Here is a 21,457-nt window from a genome sequence, read left to right on the forward strand (position 1 = left end):
AAAGAAATAAAACGTTAGCCTAGTTAGAAGTTTAGAATTTAATGTCCAGTTTCCCTTGTGGGTGACCTATAAACAGGACTTGATCTCTGATGCCTCACAGTTCAGGGAAAAGAAAGGACTGAAAAGCAGCAATGAGCTAGGGGGGTGGTGGTGGAGGGGAGCTGCCTGTCGTCAGCTGTTCCTTCAGATACCACCAGTGTCGGTTCCAGTCTCTGCTGGGTTTTTTACATATCTTACTGGGGCTTGCACGGGACAAGTCCTCTCTGAAGATCTGACCCAACTGCAGCTATCACGGCCAAAAATTGTGCAGTTGCACAACAGCTACACTTAGCAGTGGTGTATCTTACTCTGCCTAAAAACAAACTCCTTGGGTGAAGAACACACATGCTTTTTGGCTGCGCTGGAAGAGGATAAAATGGTAGTGTGCAATCAAACAGGCTCTTCCCCTCTTCTGGGACGCTTTCACGGTTCAGGGGTTCTCCACTGATGTGATGCATGACAAGGAGGCCAGTAGCTCCTCTGCACTGACACCCACAGCATCACTTTATAAACTCACCCGTCCAGCTTGGCAAAGGGTCTTTCTCCAGCAAACACATCTTGTTTCCATCCACCCTCGCACCAGACAAGCGTGGAGGTAGAGGTATTAACAGTGCAGTTACGGAGCTGAGGGGGCTGTATGCAGGAACGGACAACTCCGCCTCCCCGGCCATACTAAGTTTTTCGCTGAGCTCCAAGCAGCAGCTTTTTACTGCACTCAGCCAGCAAGTGGTTGGGATGTTCAGACAGATGTTCCCAGCACCTGGTCCTTATCCACAACCTCCCTTAGAGGTACCCGTTCCACTCAAGAGGATCTTGCTCTCAGTGCATGTATTCCTCCATAACTGAATATGTTCAAGCCCAAAGCTTCTTTTCCTCCCAAAGCTTTTGCACGATTCATAACTTCAGCATGACATTAGCTCTGACACTTCTGGAGGGCTAAGGAAAACCCCTCCTGACTCCAGAAACATTACTCTGGACATAGTTGAGCAGCCTCATGCCTTGTCCATGACTGTCCTGCCTACTCAGCCAGCTATTAACAAATAATTAACCCACACTGAGGCAAAGGCTCCTTTCTGCCTGATGGGATGGGGCCTCAAGTTTTCAGTGTGAAGCTCCTTTGTACTGAACCCAGTATGTCCTAGAAATCTTTCTGTGGGCAGCTGCACTCTGTATGAACAGCGATATAAACAACAGAGATTAACGGGGTTCATCTCTCGCTGTTAAAGGAACACAACCACAACTGCTACAAACCATTTTGAGGCGATAAGGGATTTGGGGTGAGCGATGCTGAACCTGGGCTCCGTGACCCCGTGGCACACGTCCAAGCGCAGCAGGGGGAAGCTCCCACCGCAGGGCACTGGATACGAATTATTCAGTTCCTGAAGCTGAGCCACAACCCGCCCCAGCAGGTCCCAGCCGTGGGCACAGGCACTCGCACCGCGAGGCTGCGTTTCAGCAGCACTGCGCTCCGCTCTGCCTCCTGTGTGGAGTCGCTTCCACCCATTTACCCGTGCTTAAAATCGGCTGCACGACTGAAGTCACGTCGGGAGACAAGCAGCAGCTCCATTTGGTTTTGGGGGAACGCAGAGTACAGGAAGTGGCTGGCACTGGTTGGTGTATTTTCAGCTTTTCTCGGACACTAAGAAAAGTTGCCTATTGCTAAGATCCTTGCCGTTGGCACTAATTCACAACTGCAGGAAAATGTTATTGACCTGGCCCCTTCCTCAAACGCCATCTAACCAAAGGCCTCGTCCCACTGGGGTGGAGATGGTGCAAATTCACAATCCCAAGTGGCACATTCCCCTCCAACAACCACAGGACAGCTACCTTAATCCTGGGGTTGAGCCCAACCAAGCAATTGGATACCTCCATAAATACACACACTCTGAACCTGTTGCTCCCTTACACAATTTGGTAGGTTTCCTAAACAGCTGTTGTTTCACAAGAGCCTTAGTCTTCCTCCTCCTTGCTTTTAAGTTCCCCTTTATTTATAATTAAGGAATTTGCATGAGGACTTTACAGAAATTTGCACTTCTAGGATGGAGAAGTGAAATTTGTGATCAGATGCTCTAGATACCCCTATACGTCAGTAAATCAGGGGGCAGGGGTTAAAAGAAAAATACCATGTCACTACTCGTCTGTGCTGCCTGTTCCGCCTGCTCCAAAGCCCATCATTGGAGATGTGAGGCTGGTGCTCCTCCCGGCCCAGCGCTCTCAGGTCACCAAGGCAGAGCAGGGTACTCTTCTGACACCTGCCCATTTAAAACAACTGCTGGATTTGTAGTCAGAGGAAACCCCCCTCCTTTGCCCTGCCCTGCCCTCAAGATCAGACTGACAGGGAAGGCTGTTGGAAGATTTTTTTGTCCTGACTTCTGGCAGGGGATCCTCTGGACATCTCAGTTAACAGACACTGCACCCCTCAGTTTTCCCTGGTTTTCGCACACCGCATGTCAGTGGTGTGGCTTCTGTCTTTCAACTACAGGGCTTTGGTTTGTCGTAAGGTGACAGAAAAGTGTTTTGTCTGACACAGTGTTCAGGCCAGATCTCTGAGACTCTTTGGAACAAGCCGCTCGTTGGCATGGGTGACTGGTCCAGACCCACCGGCTTCAGATCCATTAAAAACTCTTTCTTTGTAGGAGAGAAAGGTGCACATATCTTGCAAAAATAAAGTTACCAACATGTCAGAACCCAAAGCCATGTAGTTTTCTTTGAATTTTTTCTACCTACTTTTCACACCTTTTTACTGAAAGAAGAAGTGGTTTACCGCTTGGACACGTGCATCAAACAGAACTCTGCTTGATAGACTTATCTCAACCCACGGCATGTTAACTCAAGGTTGTTACCTCTCCTACCTCCTTTCCTCGCACACTAGAAAACGTGGAAAACAAACAAAAACCACAAAGGGCACATGGAAAAGCCTCGATACAGTACAGACAGGACAGATTTTCTGATTCACCTTCGATCTCTTCCTTTCTGTTTTTCTCAGACACCAGGTGGTACGTACAGGTTCTTGTATCTACACAGGTTGCCGATTTCTAACTGGCGTAGGCTTCAATACACGATGTGCAGCATGGAAAACAAAAGTTATTTAAACTCCTCCACCCTCTGCAAATGCATAGGAAAACCTCAGCTGGCAGCCAGCATGCTGCAGTACTGACACCGTTTCTAAAACCTACAAACCAGCCGCCAGCATGTACTGCTGCAGAGACACTTACCTGCACTTTAAATATGTACATTTGATTTGTTTTTTGAATGCACAGAAAGCACGCAATGTAAAAAGAAAACAGTTTTAACGTGACACAGAGCTGCACGGTAATGCTCCCTTCGCGTTACGCAGCTGAAGCTTCAGCCGACAGCGCCGGCTACATGACAGAAATACTCCATCAAGCTAGTGCTACAGCTCTGCAAAACTGTAAATGATTACAGAATAATGCCCTGCAATCAAAGAACAAAATGTGTGCTGCAGATTAATCACTTTCCAAGACAGGAAAGGAAAGACAGGCTTGAGAGATAAATCTGGCTGGGGTGTTTATGCAAGCGTATCATGCTCCTTAGTACTGAATGTCCCAGAACTTACAGAGGAAGTAAACAATGTGCTGGGGGGGTGTGCGGGGGGTGTGCGAGGGGTGTGCGTGTGCCCGCGCTCACAACCTGAAATAGGACAGCTTGTGAAAAATGCCTAACTTTCAGTTATGAAACACTAGCGTCACAGGTCCCCCGGCTGCAGGCTGTATTGCTACTGCCTGAGAAAGTCTAAAAGAAGGACCCGTTTAGACACAGCCGATGCTTCTCTTCGGCATTTCAAACTTTCCGATAAGAATCCAGAAGGATGCCCACGGACTCCTGAGCCCTCTCCCCGTCGCCTCAGCAGGCGCAGCGGGCAGGCCGTGCGTTAGAAGGCAGGGACTGCAAGCGCTTCTGGTTGGGATTTACTTCTGGAGCCGCGCTCCGGCAACCTACATTTTCAGCGTCCCTCTAGCATATAATCACGCTGCTTTTGGCTGCTTAAGCAATGCCAGCTTTCGTGCATTCCTCGTTTTTGTGTAAACATATTTACATTTGTAACTCCTAACGGGCTTAACGCTACACAGGCATTTTGAGGAAAACCCCACCAGCACTTGAATTGAATGGAACACTTTGGCAGTCAATTACAAACACAGTGAAAAAGGGACCGACCGAATCAGGGGGGCTGCATTTCCTAATATACAAGCAAGCGCTACCCTAAGCGGGGCCTCGGCTGAGCAGGCCCACGAAAACACCACGCCGCGCGGGCACAAAACGGAGAAGGGCAAGAAGGGAGCAGCCCGAAGGCTGACCCCCATCTCGCGGAGCAAAACCGTGCGGCTCAAAGCTTGCGCCGGTGAAGCGGGGTCACGGCGCGCTCCCTCGTCACCTGCGAAGAGGCACGGTCACAATCTGTTAGGTCGTAAATTAAAAGCGCCCGAGCACGTCGCGTCGCAACCGCTCCGTGCCACCCGACTGCGACGGGCGCGGGAGAGGCCGGTGACCTGGATTTAGACTGCAGGCGGCACGTAAAAACTGAGGGTCTCGCTGGGGAGCCCCTCTGCAAAAGCTCACCAGGGGCCTACACCGCAGCAGCCCGAGTTACAAAAGCGCCGAATCCCCTTATCATGATTCAACGCGTTACATGAAAGTTACAATATCTCCACGCAGAGAGTTTCCGTTGTCACCAGCGGCTTTGGAGGAGGTCGGGGCACCACAGAGCCATTCCCCACCTGAGGATGACAATTCTACACCAAATGTGTATTTCCACACAGGAGCTGATAAAAATTTCCTGAAAATGAAAGTGAGATACAGTGTCAGGGTATGCCCTGCAACAGTGCTGCATATAGGGAAAATACTTCACAGAAACCAACTGTTTAAGGTCCCTCCTCCGAGCAAATATCTGGCTCTGTATTAAAACCAATTTACAATAATCTACTAATAACAAGACTGTGATGTAGCTGCGAGATTCCCCTAAAGCAAAATCCTGCCAATGCTAGTAATTGATTCGGCAACATGCACCAGCTCAATGGCACAGGCGTCTCCAATTCTTGGAAACATTACATCCAGTCTAATTCCCCCCCAAGGTCACCACAACCATCAGAAAATCCCCATACATCGTGACCCAGAGGGCTGTGACTAAACAGCTGTCATCAATAGCCTGGGAAACTGAAGCACAGTACCTGAAAGGCATCAGCCACCACCAGTGAACCCCCCAGCTGACCGAGCTGCTGAAATGGCTTGGGGAGCAGTGGCAGAGAATAAACCGATTTCTCCTGCAGGAGAGCAAGCAGGGCATGCTAGATCTGCCTTTGCACTATTTGTTGCAATGCGTGTTTGCATGCGCTTTACTGCGATAGAAAGAAGACACGCCACCCTGTTACCTGATTGAAGTTTTGAACTTTATCACGAAGGAACAAGAGACTCATAAACTGCACGCTCTATACGTAAGGTCTTTAAAAGGTCAATATAAGGTTATTCACACCACTAAATGACTTGATCTAGCACGAAGTCCATTGGAAGCTGCCTACTGACCATGACAGAAGCTACACTGCACGCAGTGAAAGCAGCAAAGGTGTCCATCCTCCTGTACTCCAAGGCATCATCTTGCTGTTTTAAGCAACAATTCAGTATAGGTTTCTCAGTCTGATTCTGATAACAAAACACCTGTGATCAGGTTCCCACCTAGATGTGGAGGCATTTACCAGAATCATTAAAGACAAGGCATGAAGTTAGCAGCAGAGGCAGAAGATACAAGAAAACCGTGGAGCTATACAAGGAAAAGGCTCTTTATGTTTTCTAGTCTAAATACACCAAGTCAGAGGGCACCTACTAGAGGATGCAGAACATGGTGTGACTGCGGACTGTATGCCTTCATGTCTTATGTATTATCATTGAGGAACTTGTTATGTCTCCCCTCTTCTCACCAACAGGGAAGGAAAAAGGAACAGCCCCACACCATGGAAATGAGAGCAATTACTACACGTGCCATTAAATATTTTAGGGACAGCTCAGTAGCCCTATGAACTGCATTATCTCAGACACTGTTTGCTGTCTAGTTCAGGCCACACTAAAATAGAGATCGAAGTCTCTCTAAGGTTGGATCCTCCATCTCTTACACAAATGAGCAACCCCTCCGTACACACTATCAGCAGAGGGAACAAGACTACCCAAGTGACTAAGGATTTGCACACTGACAGCACCAGGACTGCTTACCTAAGGGTGGATTAGTTAAAAATAATAAACAATGTTGTAAATTATAGGTGGTGCTGTGAGCCCCACCTACACCTCGTATTGTCCAACACTTCCTACTATAAAACCCTGTTCCCCACCGCTAATAGCTCTGCAAACCTGAACTGAAACTGGGATTAGGATAAGTGGCCTGGGATTGGCAAGACACAGGAAACGGGGAATCCTGGGGCAGGGGAGAAATGCGGAACAGGGAGCTGGACAAAAAAAGAGGCAAGCTGGACGAGCAGAGCAGATATGAAAACCAGGGGAGGTGAGCAGAGGGGTGGGAGATCACAGGAAAAGGAAGGGAGGATGCATGGAGCAGGACTGGGAACCGCAGGGAAGGAGGCTGGGACGGGAGACCAGGGCGGGCAGGGAGCTTAGGGAGCGGAGAACAGGACGCAGGGCTGGGACCGTGCTCGTCGGGGAAGCCCACGGATACTGGGGAGGCGAATGACACAGATGAGCACACCAGGAAGGGTGTATTTCTTTACTCAGAGCTGAGTGCAACAAATGTGGCACAGGGCCCACACAGAGATCACCGGGGACGAGCTGAAACCCTGAATACCCCTTGAAGCATCCAGCCCAACAAGGAGACTGGGGGTGGATAGAGTGTGTGAGCTCGTTACTAATGACAGTGTCATAGCCAGCATGAGAAGTAATTTCAAGTGTTACAGACAACTTTATTTCTGACATTTTGTACTTCCCAACTACTTGGCTTTTATATTGAAACATTTTTTTGGACCAGATTTTTGTATAAATGAAGTACGCTCTTATTAAGTACTTCTGCTCAGCACTTCACTGAACAGTGAGAACTATCCACAGAGATACTCCAGCAATCTGCAGTTAATGGTCAAGTCATGCAAAATCCAACTTTCCTACTCCCTGTCTGCTCCTGGAAAATGAGAAAGACCCATCACTGGCATTGCTCAAACCCACCCACTGTATCGTGGTGCTTCTACGGAGAGAGCTGCTGGCCCCTACATGCCCGTAGGCACCTGCAAGAATCGGTGGTTTGACATCTGATATAGTTTCCTGCAGAAAATAAGAAAACTATCATCTCTCAGCCCATGCAGAGCATATTTAAAAAAAAAAAAAAAAAAACAACAACCAAAAAACCCAACCATCCAACGAAAATGTCAAACCAGAAACCAGGCACTCAAGACTGGATAAATTTAGTAAGATGTCATGATTCAACTACAATCAAAGGAAATCCATACTTAATTTCTCAAACAACTGCTATCATACTGTTCAAGCAAACTGTTTTTCCTTCAGGCTGAGGGGACACCAAATCCACACTATTTCTCAATTTACTACTTTTTTTCCTTTTTTTTTTTCCTTTCCATTAGAGAACATTGTCATTCCACATGCTTAGTACGAGCCTGAATAAAAAATGACACGTGAGAAGCTTTTGCCAGGATTAAGTCCCGACACAGCTGTTGGAAAAACCCAAAATGAACATTTTATCCTGGCCAAATCAGTGTTCTTTTCACTATTTATACTCTTGGATCCAGCAGCTGCAAGTGACGCTACAGGTCATGTTGTCCTAAATGGACAAAGAATCTGAGGATCCTCTCAAGTTTTGGGGGCTTGTTTGTACTTCTGTTCTCCCTCTCAATACTTCGCAGCGCTGCTGCACCAATGCCAATTTGCTGCAAGTTTAAGTAGACTACCAAACTCTGGTCAGAACAGATTTTTCAGCTAAGATTTTCCATCTTTAAAGAAAAAAAAAAAGACTCTTTTTTCCTGCTTCCATTTTTCAGAACCATAGGATCAACACTGGCTGCTCAGTTGATAATACCCCTCTTTATTTGAAGTTATTTTTCTCCTTTCACCACCCACATTCATCTGGGACTTATTCAGTATTATTCTGCCTGACACCAGTCCAAAACAGCAAACAATTTCTGTAACGGCACAATAAGCAGAGCAGACCCTAACGGAGGCGCTTCGTCGTCTTAAGAATCCCCTTATGCAACATCCACTTACGTACCGAAAATAAAGCCGAAAAACTTGTACGGAGGTTAGCTACAGTTGTGCCTTTAACAGATAAACTTCTCTGGTATCAGGGCCAGCATTTTACAAGCAGGGAAACGTTTCTGCTGTACTTTGGCCTTCTGTCATCAGAGAGAGGTGGAGATTTATGCCCTTTCTCCTTCTAAATTAGACTCCTTCAGTGACCTATTTTATATTCTTCCTGACAGGTTCGTATTTTGTATTAAAAAAACCCTGTTGCCACTGTGTTGCATAGCAAAAGACCTTTCCAGCCGAAAGAGGAAACTCTTGCCACCGAGTCAAGCGGCAATAGGTAATTCTGCAGTTAAAACTGCGAGGATAAAATACTTTGCCCAGCAACATACTTATTTCCAGCAGGATTTGATAAAATTATAATTCACTGTCCAGAAAAAGACTAAAACATTAAACTGAGAAAGTCAAAATAGGTCACTCAATCAGCGTTATTCCCCCTTCATTTCACACATAATACAAAGCAGTTAAGTAGTTTCTCTTGCAATTAGCATCATCTTTGTCTCCTCGCTGTCTAAAATACACTGGAGATACAGAGCTGCTCTGACTGTACAGCAGCCCAGGCCCTGCTCCCCACCATCACCCGCTTCTCAATAAATACACAGAGGTGAAATCCTATCTTCAATGATTTCAACCATGATCATTTTCTTTGGTTTTTCCAATTCCCTGGTCTATTGCCTCAAATGATGGAACTTTTCCCACCGATTAAAGAGGAGTATGGGTGCGCTCAGGAAGAACCTCAACATCTCCAACTGCTAATGCACGTCCCAGCCCACCCTCCGACCAGGAGGACCCGTTACCTGGCAGAGCCCTGAAAAAGGTGGGCTAGAAACAGCCTCCCTGGGGAACGGCAGGGTTTTAGAGATCTTTCCTGGATGTGAGAAGTCTGACATATGCTTCAAATGCATTTTAATTTAGAAAAATGTTGGAAAGATTTTATTTATGTTTCTAATTAGGTAAACAGTATGCTTCTTCCACCTGCTCCAAGCTACCCCACTAGGCCCAGTAGACATCAGATGTATATGAACATACATCAGGTTGATTTACTCCCTACTGCTAGTTCACAGAATCCTTCCTCCTCCCAGCCCCGTATGCCACTACCTTATTGTCTACACACTTCCCCTCTTTTTTTGTATGTAAAATGGCCTCACTATTGATTTTCAAACACCTTCTTAAGCACATGGCTCCCTTCCCCAGAGCTTTATAAAAAACAGCTCCCCATAAAAGATTTCTCTCCTACCCCAAGCCTGCAAACTTTCTAGTACGTTGTAACGACAAGTATTTTCACCATGTATGAACCAGGCTGTAAGAGCAATGGGGCAAGAAATAAATCTCAACATGCTATGGGAAGTGAGAATCACACTGTCAACATCATGATGAAAATAATAATATTAGGTTCGGAGCTTTTGGCTGCTGCACAAACTAGGCTGGAAACCTCTGGCCCAATCCATGCAGAGCTCTGACATGACTTCCATTTGCAAATCACAGATTTTAGATGTGGCCCATTTATCTGGACCATATATATGGTCAGGCTACGCAAAAGCAGAAGCCGCTTGAATAAGATTGACAAAATGCTTCAGAGTTTTTACAGCTCTTCAGTGGCAGCATCAGTCTTGGTGCCAACACTGTTATCCTACAAAGGCATCATAGGACCAGCAGCCTCCCATTGTAGGTCTTGATGAATACTTAAAGAAGCACCATTCAGTCTGAAACATGACATCTCAGACAAATGGTTTTGAGTTCCCCCATACAGTGAAACTTTTAAACACAACAGATCATGTTGCACAAAAACAAGAACAGCAGCTCTACATGTCTCAGCTTACAAGCATCTCAGGACGCGACTTGAACTGGCGTCACCTTCTCCTAAGAATTCCTGGAAAAAAAATTTCTCTGAAAGTTAGTTAAGGTCCAGAGCAGTTTTGCAGAACAAACAGTAGGTTACAGGCTTTCAGGAAACCACATCACTGCTCTCAGCACAAACCCAATGAGCAAAAAAGGTGATAAAGCAGGAGCCTGTGAGAGTCTCGCACAAAGACATTCTTTGTTGAGCGCAGTTCTCACTTATCAGACGCCAAATTTTATGTACTAAGCATATTTAGAACTTTATATATGAAAATGATAAATCCTCCACGAAGTACTAGCAAATATATTTACACAAGATAGGCGTTCACAGCCTAACTTCACAGATACCCACAAAGTCAGAAACTTTTGATCTGGATTAAGTCTCACATTTAAAGGTATGTTTACACTGCAAATTTCACGTGAGAGAGTGAGGCTAACGTGTCTTTGGAGAGCTGAAATAGCTGCTTGAAGAGCTAGCGTGGAGAGAAAAAAAAACAAATACAGCAGGTTTTAAGAGCACTGACACATAACTGGAGTATGTATCAAGATAATTCAGTCTACATTCTAGATGAAACAAATATGGCCCTGGAAGTTGTGTCCTAAAATGATTTCTTTAGAACAATATATTTATTCTTCTGCATCCTATTTTGGAAAACATGTAGAAACCAACATGGTCCAGTGTGAGAAAAAAACTAAGTTATAAGGTCAAATCATCTACAGTGTCAGAGGTGCTGGCTGTCTAGACTAGAAGAGTAGTTTGTATTAGAATATTATTAGGTAGTTAATACATTTTTAAACAAAGCTTTGTTTAGTTAAGTGCAACACTGTCACTAACACTCCCTGGTCATGCTCGGTCCTCACAGGGAGTCCAGGCTCAGCTGCAATCAGGATTTTAAGCACTGCTGGCTTGAGTCTTACTTACACTAATGCAAATGCATGCTGCTGCAACACCGTAGGAGAGCCCCAATGCTGCTTTAACGTGGCCTTTAGCAGGGACAAGAGTCAGACCCCGCTCTCTTTACTTCATCTACCCATGATAGTTGCACCATCATAAACTGGGCTGCATCCATGCAAACCAGTTTTCATTCCCACTACGAACTGAGCAGTCGCAGCAGCCGGGAGGCAGAGCGAAGCCCAAGCGGACGTGGGCCAATGTGTTTGGGTGCTCCTCTATCCGTCCTGCCCCAGCAGACCGCTGTCTGTCCTCATCAGCCTTCCAACTTATCTGCTGCCTCCCGCTCCTCTGGGGTCGGGACAAGCAGAAGTCACCTCCCTGCTCAAGCGCTGGCAAGCAGCCTGGATCTACCCTTTTCGGCTCACGCCACTCAGAAGCCAGCAAACCTACCGAAAACTTTTTCCTAGGACCGCGTCCTACCCACTAGTCGCAATCCCGGGCATGCCCACGGCCTCCGCTGCTCCCTGGGGAGAGTCGAAGGTCTCGGGAAGCCAGGGATGAGGAGTCGGGCTGGCCTGAAGGCACTGCAAGGCTGTGAGGGCTGGGTTACGAGCAGCCTCCAGGCAGACCCACGGCGCAACGCAAAGCGCGAGGGCAGCCACAGAGGCAGGCGTCAAAGGAGAAAAACGGCACCTTTGGCAGAGCTCCCGCCTCCTGCCCTCATTCCAGAGCCCTCAACAGGATTTTGGCACGGGGACGTCAGCGCGGACCCACCCTTCACCTCGGCACAGGCAGCGGGTGAAGGGACGCAGATCCAGCGACTCACCCCGCGGAAACGCACCCGACGGCCGGCCGCGGCGCTCGGGTGCGCAGCAGCCGGAGGTTGCACAGGCAGAGCCCCACAGCCACTGCGAGCAGCCTCTTGCCCCCCGAAACTGGCGGGCAGCGCTCTCCGGGAGACCTGGAGGCACAAGCCGCAAAGGCCGTGACGGTGCCAAGCTGTCGGTGCCACGTGCCATCCCCCTCACTTCAGGTGGACCTTCCCGCAGCCCTCCGGCAACGATCCGCAGGCTGCCGCTGCCCTCCTGTCCCAGCGCGCATCTCCCTCGCGGGTCCCTTTACGCGTACTGAGGGGCAACCTCACCAGCAGGGACAAAATAAAAAAGAAAAGCAAAAGAACATCTTGCCAAATGAACACGTTCAAGTGAGAACCCAGCATTTCATAATTCAGCTCTTAAGTACATAGCATGTTGTGATCGAGCAAGCATTGAATGGATATTCAATTTGTTAGCACAAGTCTGTTGTAAGAGCTAATTTTCACAAGGCATTTCTTTACCAGTACAAATCCCCAGAAAGGCATTTCTCTGTCAATGAAATCTTACAAAGGTGTTTTACACGAGTAGGAGCATTTAAATAGCCTTTATTTTTAATAGGTACCAGTGTATAGATAGAGCAAATTGCCCCAATAAGCAAAGTCCAGGTAGGACACACACAGAGAGTTATTAACAAGACACCAATGCTGTAACTCCTGACCTGCCCCAAATTCCCTGCAAAGCAGCGCTACGAGCACGTCAGTCCTTGAGCAAATATGCAAGGGGGGTGGCCCAGAGAAAGGACTCTGGCTTTGCAGGGCAAGACTGGCTCCTCCCGGACCTCGCAGCCAGGCACAGCATCAGGGGGGACCATTCTGGCAAAAAGCAATGGCGACACAGCAATACTCTTCTCCTCCAGCCCCACTGAAAGGCAGCTCCCTTGCTGTTTCACCGCAGGGATGAGGCAGAGCACTAACGCAATCACTCGCTTGTTCCCAACCCCTTTCACTGCCCTGAAATTGCTCCTCGTCAGTCCTGTAGCCTAATCGCCTCCACACCGTATCCCCAACCAAAACGCAGCTATGTACCCTGCGCAGTTACGAGCCAGCCCTCCATTTCCCACAAAGGCACCCCATGCACCATGCAACTCCCCCGGGTGGTGTTACGGAGGGAAGGATAGAGAAGGTGAAGTAGGACATAACGTCCCTGGAGCCTCCCAAGACAGGAATGAGGAATTGGGGGATGGTGACTTGAGGAATGGAGTATTTTTTTTTTTAAGCATTGGTATTTGGAAATCGCACGAGTACTCTCTGTTTGTTACTCCCCTCATCTCACAGGTTTTAGACCAACGACCTGCGACAACCCTTGCCCAACGCATTGCCCAGGAGATAATTTAGGCAACGCAGCTGATGAATACAGTAGGACATAACCTGCTGTTGCTGGAGACCACGCTCCACTCCAGCGGTGGCCTGCTCTCAACGGCTGCGGGAGCCTCAAGGTCCATCATCCTCGGCCACGCAGAGCTGAAGACGCCCTCGCTGCAGGGCACCACGGCGCGCCCCACCAGCTCCTACGCACCCCCCTCCAACCTGAGCTTCTCCTACCCCTCCACCCCCAAACAGGGGCTGGGGCCACATCACCGCAGGCTTCCATATCTCCCTGCAGTTCCTGGCGAGCTGAGAAGCATGGCTCTTTCTCCAGCTGCCTCAATCAGGGGTGCAAAAGCCGTACCCACCGCCAGCAAAAACCACTTGGAAACACGCTGGTTTGTGTGGGAAAGCTAAACCGATGTCAAATAAATGTCAAATGCACATGGGTAAGGAGTTGGTGCCTGTCAGTGGTGCAATCGTATCCCACACACACAACTGGAACATCAGGAAACTGGTATAGCCGTGCAGAGGAGCACGGGATACCCCATCCTGACTTTGTCTGAAGCAAGTTAGAACAAAACATCTCACACTGAAGGAAAATCCCCTTCTGTAGACAAGCCACTTTTTAATAATAAGTGCTAAATGGACTATTCAAGCAGGTAATTAATGTTAATTAACATATGTCAGGCCATAAATTGGCTAAATGCACTTCATTTTCCAAGCTTAGTGTGTGGCAATGCTTAGGAAATTGTAACAGAAAAGAACAGCCTAAGTTTGTAGAAGCACAAAAGAAAGAGCAAACAAAAGGTTAAGCATAATCTTCACTTAACTCATGGTGTGCTGAGCCAGCACTACCAAAAACTGAATGACTATGCACATTACTTGAACACTTTATTTTGCTCCTGAACCACTGCGCTACGCACGTATTGTCAGCCCCAAGAAAAGCCACATCAAAAAAAAAACCCCCTGCACCTCCCCGAGCGCTGTGTTATCAGGCAGGCCTTTACTGGGATGCTCGCTACGTGCAGCGGGACCTGGATGTGCCTCCTGCCCCAGGACCTGGCGAGGCTGTGGCCCCTTTCCAGCCCCGACTTGGGAATTGCAGTTTTTCGCGGCGGGGGGGGGGAACGAAACAGCGGTGGGAGGATGCTCAGAGGTCGCCCTCCTCCAGAGAGTCTGCCTCGAAACGCAGAGGGCCTCGTGCCTTTAAAAGAAACTAACGCTGCCATTTTATAACCCTGCCCTTGGGCACGTTTTCTGTGACAGAGATAGTAGTAAGGTTTTTAAAAAAGCGGGAGAGAAACAAGAACATGCAAAGATTTTAGTCTACTTAACCACCTGTGTTAGGAAGCACGTTCAGTTTCTCCCTTGGCAAGCCACCACTACACTAAGACCCACTGTAATTGCACTGCAAGTGAGAAACAATCCTCACAAAAGATTTTCCATACTTCCACGCAAAATAGCTGCCTGCCAAAATCTTGCAGGGCACCTTTAGGAGGCTGCCACCTAGAGAAATGCTTCAGCTGTTTATCCTCAGTTTTCTCTTATCTCCAAAGCAATCCCTTCGGCCTCCCTTTGAACCCAGCACACTCACCATAATCTCCTGGGGTGATTTCACGCTTGTTCTCCCCATCCACCCCAAGCAAGCTGGCTGAAAACAGCCCGGCCGCTGCAGGGGGGGTCTGGGGGGGCTGCACTCGCCCCAGCGCTGCCTGCCTTCTGCAAGGGACGCCACCGACTCCGGGTTCCTACTTTGTCCACATCAGCACAAAGAGCTTTCACAAAACCACAGGGCTAACCCTAATCGCTCGTCTTTCTAAATGCACCAGCACGTGCCCAGCCTCCCCTAATCTCCTAGGATTACAGCAAAGTGGTGTAGCACCACCAAAATGACCCGAATACAAAATGGCCTCGCGTGTAAGGCACCGCTCGCTTCACCAGGACAAAACCAAGCGGACGCAGGACGTCCTGGGGCAGGAGTGCCAGGACACCTCTCTTCCCCAGCCTGATAGTCGCAGACAGTGTTTGTTCAAGCCAATACAATACAGTGGATATAAAAGCCACTAAGGTGATTTAATTTTTATTAGCATTAACCGTGTACTTTCAAACACACAGGTAAGTGTAAGAGCCAACCTCTGACTCTCAAGCTTCTTATTTTAAATATGTTCAAATATTGACACTCATAACCTATTACAGACAACGCCGACGTTGCTTGAGTGTTTTAGGTAACCTTCTGTCTCTAAAGAACTGAGGAACGTTGATTCCAGTATTTATCATGCAGGTCTGCCTCACAGCAATACTATCCGGCATCATTCACTGGAGGTTTCCCATTCACATCAAAAGTTAAGTTTATCAGAGCCTGTGACTCTTTGCAGCTGATGACATTCACCAAGGCGATGTGTTTATATCTGCATTTAACAAGTCCTTCAGTGGAGGTGCTCCTCACTGTCACACTGTGGATCAAAAGATGTCAATGATTCTGGGAGAGCTACTCAGTGTCTCTCCTCTAATAGCTGTCACCTGCCTGCATGAGCTGGGGAAAAGTGACATCTTTGATGTACGTTACAGATATAAAATAATAATGTGCGCTAATACCTACATATGGTTTCTACTGGAAAGTTTAAAAAGTCATTTGTTACTTTGATACTAAAGTATACTCCTCTTTGATACAAGAAGCTTGTTATCTAGTGGTTTCAACTTTGGGGCTGGAACCGCACATCTCTCTACATTGCTCAGCACAAAACTCACAAATGTTATTGAGTATTTTGTTAAAGCACAACACAGTAAGGCTTTGATCAGGTAAGATGCTTAAGCAGTAAGTTTAAGCACACAAGTAATCCCACTGAAGTCCCAAGGATCCATTCACGTGCTTAAACCCGTGCTCGCTTTGGTAGATCAAAACTTAAAATAATCAAGCTACAGTTTGTAACCCAAACCCTTCTGTACAGATGAACAAGGCAGCTCAAAATTAGAAAAAAAAAAAAGTAACAATATAACAGAAGGCTGGAAAAAATATTCATGCTAGCAGTTAACTGGGAAACAGTGTCTTAAAAGAAAAAAAAAGAAGAAAAAGACAGCAGAGAAAAATGAAACTGATGCAAACTCTAGTTTTATGCTGCCACTCCTGATAAAGACGCTGTGTGCCACTCCGAGGAAGGAGAAATAAGAACAGGGAGTGGTGTTGCTTCCTTCCCACATCCTTTGCAAAAAGATGATAAAAAAAGTCCGACACATCTTGCGTATCAGCATCTGGCTAACAGATTTAGACATCTGTCTACATAGCTGGCAAATTTCTCAAGTCTTTTCAAGTCTCAATAATTAGAGAAGAGACTCATGCATTTCCTATGCTGAAGGGACTGCAGCCCTTCGGTATATATTGGTCAATAAAACACAGTAAGGAATGATGAAATGTCCATGTACAAAGTTTACAAAAATCTCCCCTTCAAAGTAAATATCCCAGCAGCTAGGATTTATCTTTCATGAGAAAGATGAATGCAACAGGTGTAAAACAAATAGGCGTCTGATATAAAAAACAAATCAAAGCAAATCAGCTGCATTTAAATTTTGGTATTGCTGATATCTGTGTATAAAGGACCAGATTCATAGTCTTGCCACACCACTCAACAAAGAGGAAAATAGTCCCCCTAGTGTACTCTTCATGTAGAAAACACTGTTTCACAAGATAGTGCTGCAAGAAATTACAAAATAACATTATAGGAAGAGATATGGAAGTACTTGAGCTATAGTGAAACCAGGCACCTCTACTATATACACGGACACAGAGGTGTTTCAGTTTTCTATTTCAAGACTATTGAGTGAAGTGAGTTACTGCATCCTTAATATTTAGGGGGAAAAACTTGTTCTTTAAGTCAGCACACTAGTTTCGTGACTGCAGGACATCAACGGAGTAACAGATACCTGAATTTGGGAAGACGGGTAGTTCTGGTCACCAAGGAGCTGTGTGGAAGTACCTGCAACAGCCGCCTGGCACAGTGCATTTCACAGGAGTGAAACCAGCTTACCGGCAGACCTTTTCCCCGCCTCCAGTGATGATAAATAAAAATATCGACCCTCCGTAAGTATTCGGGACAGTAAGCGGATATTGAATCATGTAGCTAAACCCTTCCCGGTGATTTGGAAGCGTACAGGATTGTATCAAACCAGGCTGCCCGTAACACACGACAGCGTCCGCAGCGCGCCAGCTCTACAGCGATGCACCGTACACTACTGCCCTAGTTAGCTGTCAGGCAGTATTAGGTTAGCTAACATCCCACCGGGGCCACGGGGAGGGGGAAGCAAAGAAGATTGTTGGGGGGGGGGGGGGGGGGTATTGGGCAAACCTTATCTGAATTAGCGGAAACGTAATATATGCCTTCCTAACCACATCTGAAATACTCACTTCTGCTTTAATGCCCCAGGCAAAAAAAAAAAAAAAAAAAAAAAAGTGATAGTTGTAACTTTAATTTATAGCTCTTAAAATAATTGTTTTGAGGAGTATAATCCCAGCTATGTTTACGGATTATGGCATTCAGTACATCTCACTGGAAACAGTATTAATATTTCATATATAATAATACATAAGATAATAAAACCAAGTTCTCCTCTTGCCTTTGTTTAAAATGACAATTTTCCCACTCAGTGCCAGAGCAGAATATTGTTAAATGGGATTGCTGCCTTCAAAGACGAATTTAGCTGTGTAAAAATATTCTAAATTAAGATAAAAGCCTTCTGATACAGAACTATCTTCTGTTCATTTAAAATCTCAGTGTAACTAGCAATCTGAAAAAGTCTGATGTGAAAAGCTGACATTAGTTCCTGAAGAGTTGTATTCATTACCTTTGAGAGAAACAAAGATGATAATAACATATAATGTGTTTTAGCATCGGGAGACTAAGATGGAGTCTCTATTTGAGAGTGTTGCCTCTGCACAAACTAATTGACGTTCCAGCCAAGAAACTGAAATAGTCCTCTTCTGAAATAGTCCTCTTCTGAATGTATAAGCATACATTAAAAGAAACTCTAGCCTTGCTAAGGAATTAAATTTTACAGTTTTGGATGCCTGGCAAATTATTAGCTCCTGACCTCTCCTTTGCCCCTTTCCGTGTGCCCCTACCACCCACACACAACTGCACCTGCCGTTAACCCGATCGAACACCTCACCCTAACTTCCAGAGGCAGCTCACAGTCACAGAAGAGGCAGAATTTTCTGCTACCAGTGTGCTTGCATCTCCTGAGAAAGGTCATCTTAAAGGCTTGTGAGAAACTTCTGAACTAAATTATATCAGGGGAATCTCAAGGGATCCAAGTTTTTAACATTTTAATTAGCTCCAAGTACCAGTTAATGCTGCTCAGCAAAGGGATCAATATCAAATTAACAGTATAAATTGTCAGAAAAATTGTGACTGTATTAATCATACTAATCAATGTAACCACTTCGTGTTGTGGCCCAGATCCTGCCTCAGCTGAAGTGAATAGGAGTTTTGCCACCAAATTCAGCCGAAACAGTATCAGCCCCATTGTTCGATAAGTCTTCGTTTGAATCGGCTATCGAGAATTTACTGAAAATTCAAAGTATCAGATAAAAAGGCTGGATTCGTCATAGCAGCTGACATCACTGCTTCTGCGTGAAACCAAACAACTTAGGAAGGCACGGGCTGTCATCAGAAGACGTAACCCTTTATCACACTCCGTGTCGCGCTTGTAAAGTCAGATCAAAATTCAACACCTAATACAGATGCAAAAGCTGTAAAAAGGATCTGTGTTTTTAAAGCCTTGTCTTGAATTAGCTATGCCACCGATAAACTTTGTGTTTTTATTTTCCCCAGCCTGAGACAAGTCTGTCAGTGAAATGCTTCCTCTACAGTGCTCCATTTGGAAGGTAAAAATCATACAGCTGTACTTCAATTCCTAGCAGAAAGCCCTACTCAAGCACCAAAATATGAGACAGGGATGCTAATACAAAAACTGCCAGAAATGTTTAATCCATACAGTATTTCTGACTGATTTGTACACTGTAAGTTATCCCCTGATCCAAAGCTAGAGAGATTCAAAGAGGAAATTTAATTTCTCTGTAACACAATAAAACTTCCCGGCAAATTCGCCTTCAGCCATCCATTCAAAAACTCGGTCTCGGATGCTGCCAGCATTGGCCCTCGGCAGCAACTGAACCGTACCGGGATTTCCCTCTGCAAACAGTATCGACATCAAGCAGCACCTGCATTTCTGTATAGCTGCAAGTACGTGATGTTTCCGCGTCCGACAGACACTAATAGATGGACATGGAAAATGAGGAGAAAAAAGCAGTTCTGGAAGTCACTTCAAATGTGCTTTACGTGCAGCACCGGCTGCTGGTAGGCCTTATTAGACTCTGTCTTTGAGAGCAAAACCCTGCCTGCCTGCAACGTGCTTTTGCACGCGCTAAGTAAACAAGCCACAAAACCAGATTTTTTTTTTCCTCACTTATTAAAACAGTAGCAATCTTAGCTGCTAACTTGTCGCAATGCTGGACAAAAAATGCTTGGATATATGGGATTTGTCAGTAGACGGTGCCCGCATACACTGGCACCGCAGGAAACGCAAACCAAGCGTTCCCGTGGCTGAGCGGCCAATAACTCCATGCTTTGATTAACTTTATGAGGAAATGTCAAGACCCGAATTTCCCTCTATGGCCTTTGAGGAACATGTGGGAAACCACTGGGGTATTTCTTGACAAAAATAATAGAGTTGTTCTGTACTGGAGCTTTGAGGCTCAGACTGACCCTGCATAAAAGCAACTCTGCTTATTTCCAGCACGAGTTACACCACAGGTACCTATAACTTAAACACGACCACTAAACAAAACCCCAGCCTTAAAAATATTTTTCCCCTCTTCTTCCTTCCCTGGTGACGCGCTCGTGCACCAGAGAAGCCAGCTCCGCTCCAGCGTCTCCCCTGCTCCCCGAGTTAGCAGCCCTCACCGCTTGCACACAGCAACAGGAAAGAGACGAAACTTTTCTTACCCCCTCCCTTTAAAAAAAAAAAAAAACAAAAACTAAAAGCAAAATAAGCAAAGGCGACAGCGCGACCAGCAGCACGGCCAGCAGCAGCGCCCGGCCGGCTGCCGTCGGGGAAAGCCGCGGGCGCACACCCCCCCCCCCCACCACCACCACCACCACCCCCGCTCCGCGGCCGCATCCCCCGCGGGCAGCCCGCCCGTCGGGGCGGCGCGGAGGGTCCGCCGCGTCCCCGGGACCCCGCCTCACCTTCCAGCCGGCCGAGCTGTTGCTGTCGCCCTTGTCCTTGAAGTAGGGCACGCAGCGGACCATCCAGTCGTAGATCTGGGAGAGGGTGAGGCGCTTCTCCGGGGAGCTCTCGATGGCGCGGGTGATGAGGTCGGCGTAGGAGAGGTTGCCCCACGCGTTGCGCCGCGACGAGCACTTCCTCGGCGCCGCCGCCGGGCCCCCGCTCAGCCCCCCGCCGCCCGCCGCCGCCGCTCCCCCCGGCGAGAGGCTCGGTCCCTCCGGGGCGCCTCCGGGCAGCGGGGCCAGCAGCCGCGCCGCCTCCTCCGGGACGGCGGTGGCCGCCGCCGCCGCCGCTTCTCCGCCGGCGGGGGCCGCGCTGCCGACGGCCATGGCCGAGCCGCCCCCCTCCTCCTCGTCGTCCTCCTCCTCGGGGATCATGGAGGCGGCGTCGGCGGGCGGCTCGCCGGCGGGCTTGGCCGGGCTGGCCTGCAGCTCGGGCCTCTGCAGGGGCCAGGTGCAGGAGCGGGGGCGGCTCTGCGGCTCGAACTCGGGGTCCAGCTCCACGTCCAGGGGCGAGAGCGGGGCGGGGGGCGACGCCTCTGCCATCTTGGTCTCCCCCGCGGGCGGCTGCGGCGGCGGGGCGCTGCGACGGGGCGGACGGCCGCCGACCCCGCTCCTCCTCCGCCGCCTCCTCCTCCTCCTCGGTGCCGACGGGAGCCTAGCAGGCGGGGGGCCGCCGGGCGGGCATGCCGCTCTCCGCTACGGGCTGGCAGGCTCTCCGCTGCACCCCGAGCCCCGCTCCCCGCGGGCGATGCGCACTCCGGAGCCGAGGGAGGTGGGGGGTGAGAGGGAGGGGGAGGGAAAAAGAAAAAAAAAAAAAAAAAAAATCAGATTAGGAGCCGGAGCGGCAGCGCAGGGCGGGCAGCGCGGGGCCGGGCGGTGCCGGAGGTGCCCGCGGCGCTGCCCTCCGCGCCGGCGGAGCGGCGGCCGCTGCTCCCGCGGTGCGTGTGTGCGTTTGTTTAT

At 48.1% G+C, this 21,457-nt stretch overlaps 1 protein-coding gene across 2 annotated transcripts in view; it reads right to left on the reverse strand.

The window, feature by feature from the left end:
- FOXO3 (forkhead box O3) overlaps positions 1–21,252 on the reverse strand; it is a 95,573-nt gene extending 74,321 nt beyond the window's left edge. For both annotated transcript variants that reach the window (XR_005931978.1, XM_030031065.2), the window contains exon 1: positions 20,456–21,252. Coding sequence is in view for 1 of the 2 variants with exons in the window: in XM_030031065.2 (XP_029886925.1) it covers positions 20,456–21,040 (585 nt within the window). In the remaining variant the exon portion in view is untranslated. The remainder of the gene's footprint in view (positions 1–20,455) is intronic.
- Positions 21,253–21,457: the final 205 nt, after the last annotated feature.

The sequence above is a fragment of the Aquila chrysaetos genome, chromosome 2, assembly GCF_900496995.4.
Source record: "Aquila chrysaetos chrysaetos chromosome 2, bAquChr1.4, whole genome shotgun sequence".
Classification (NCBI taxonomy): Eukaryota; Metazoa; Chordata; class Aves; order Accipitriformes; family Accipitridae; genus Aquila; species Aquila chrysaetos.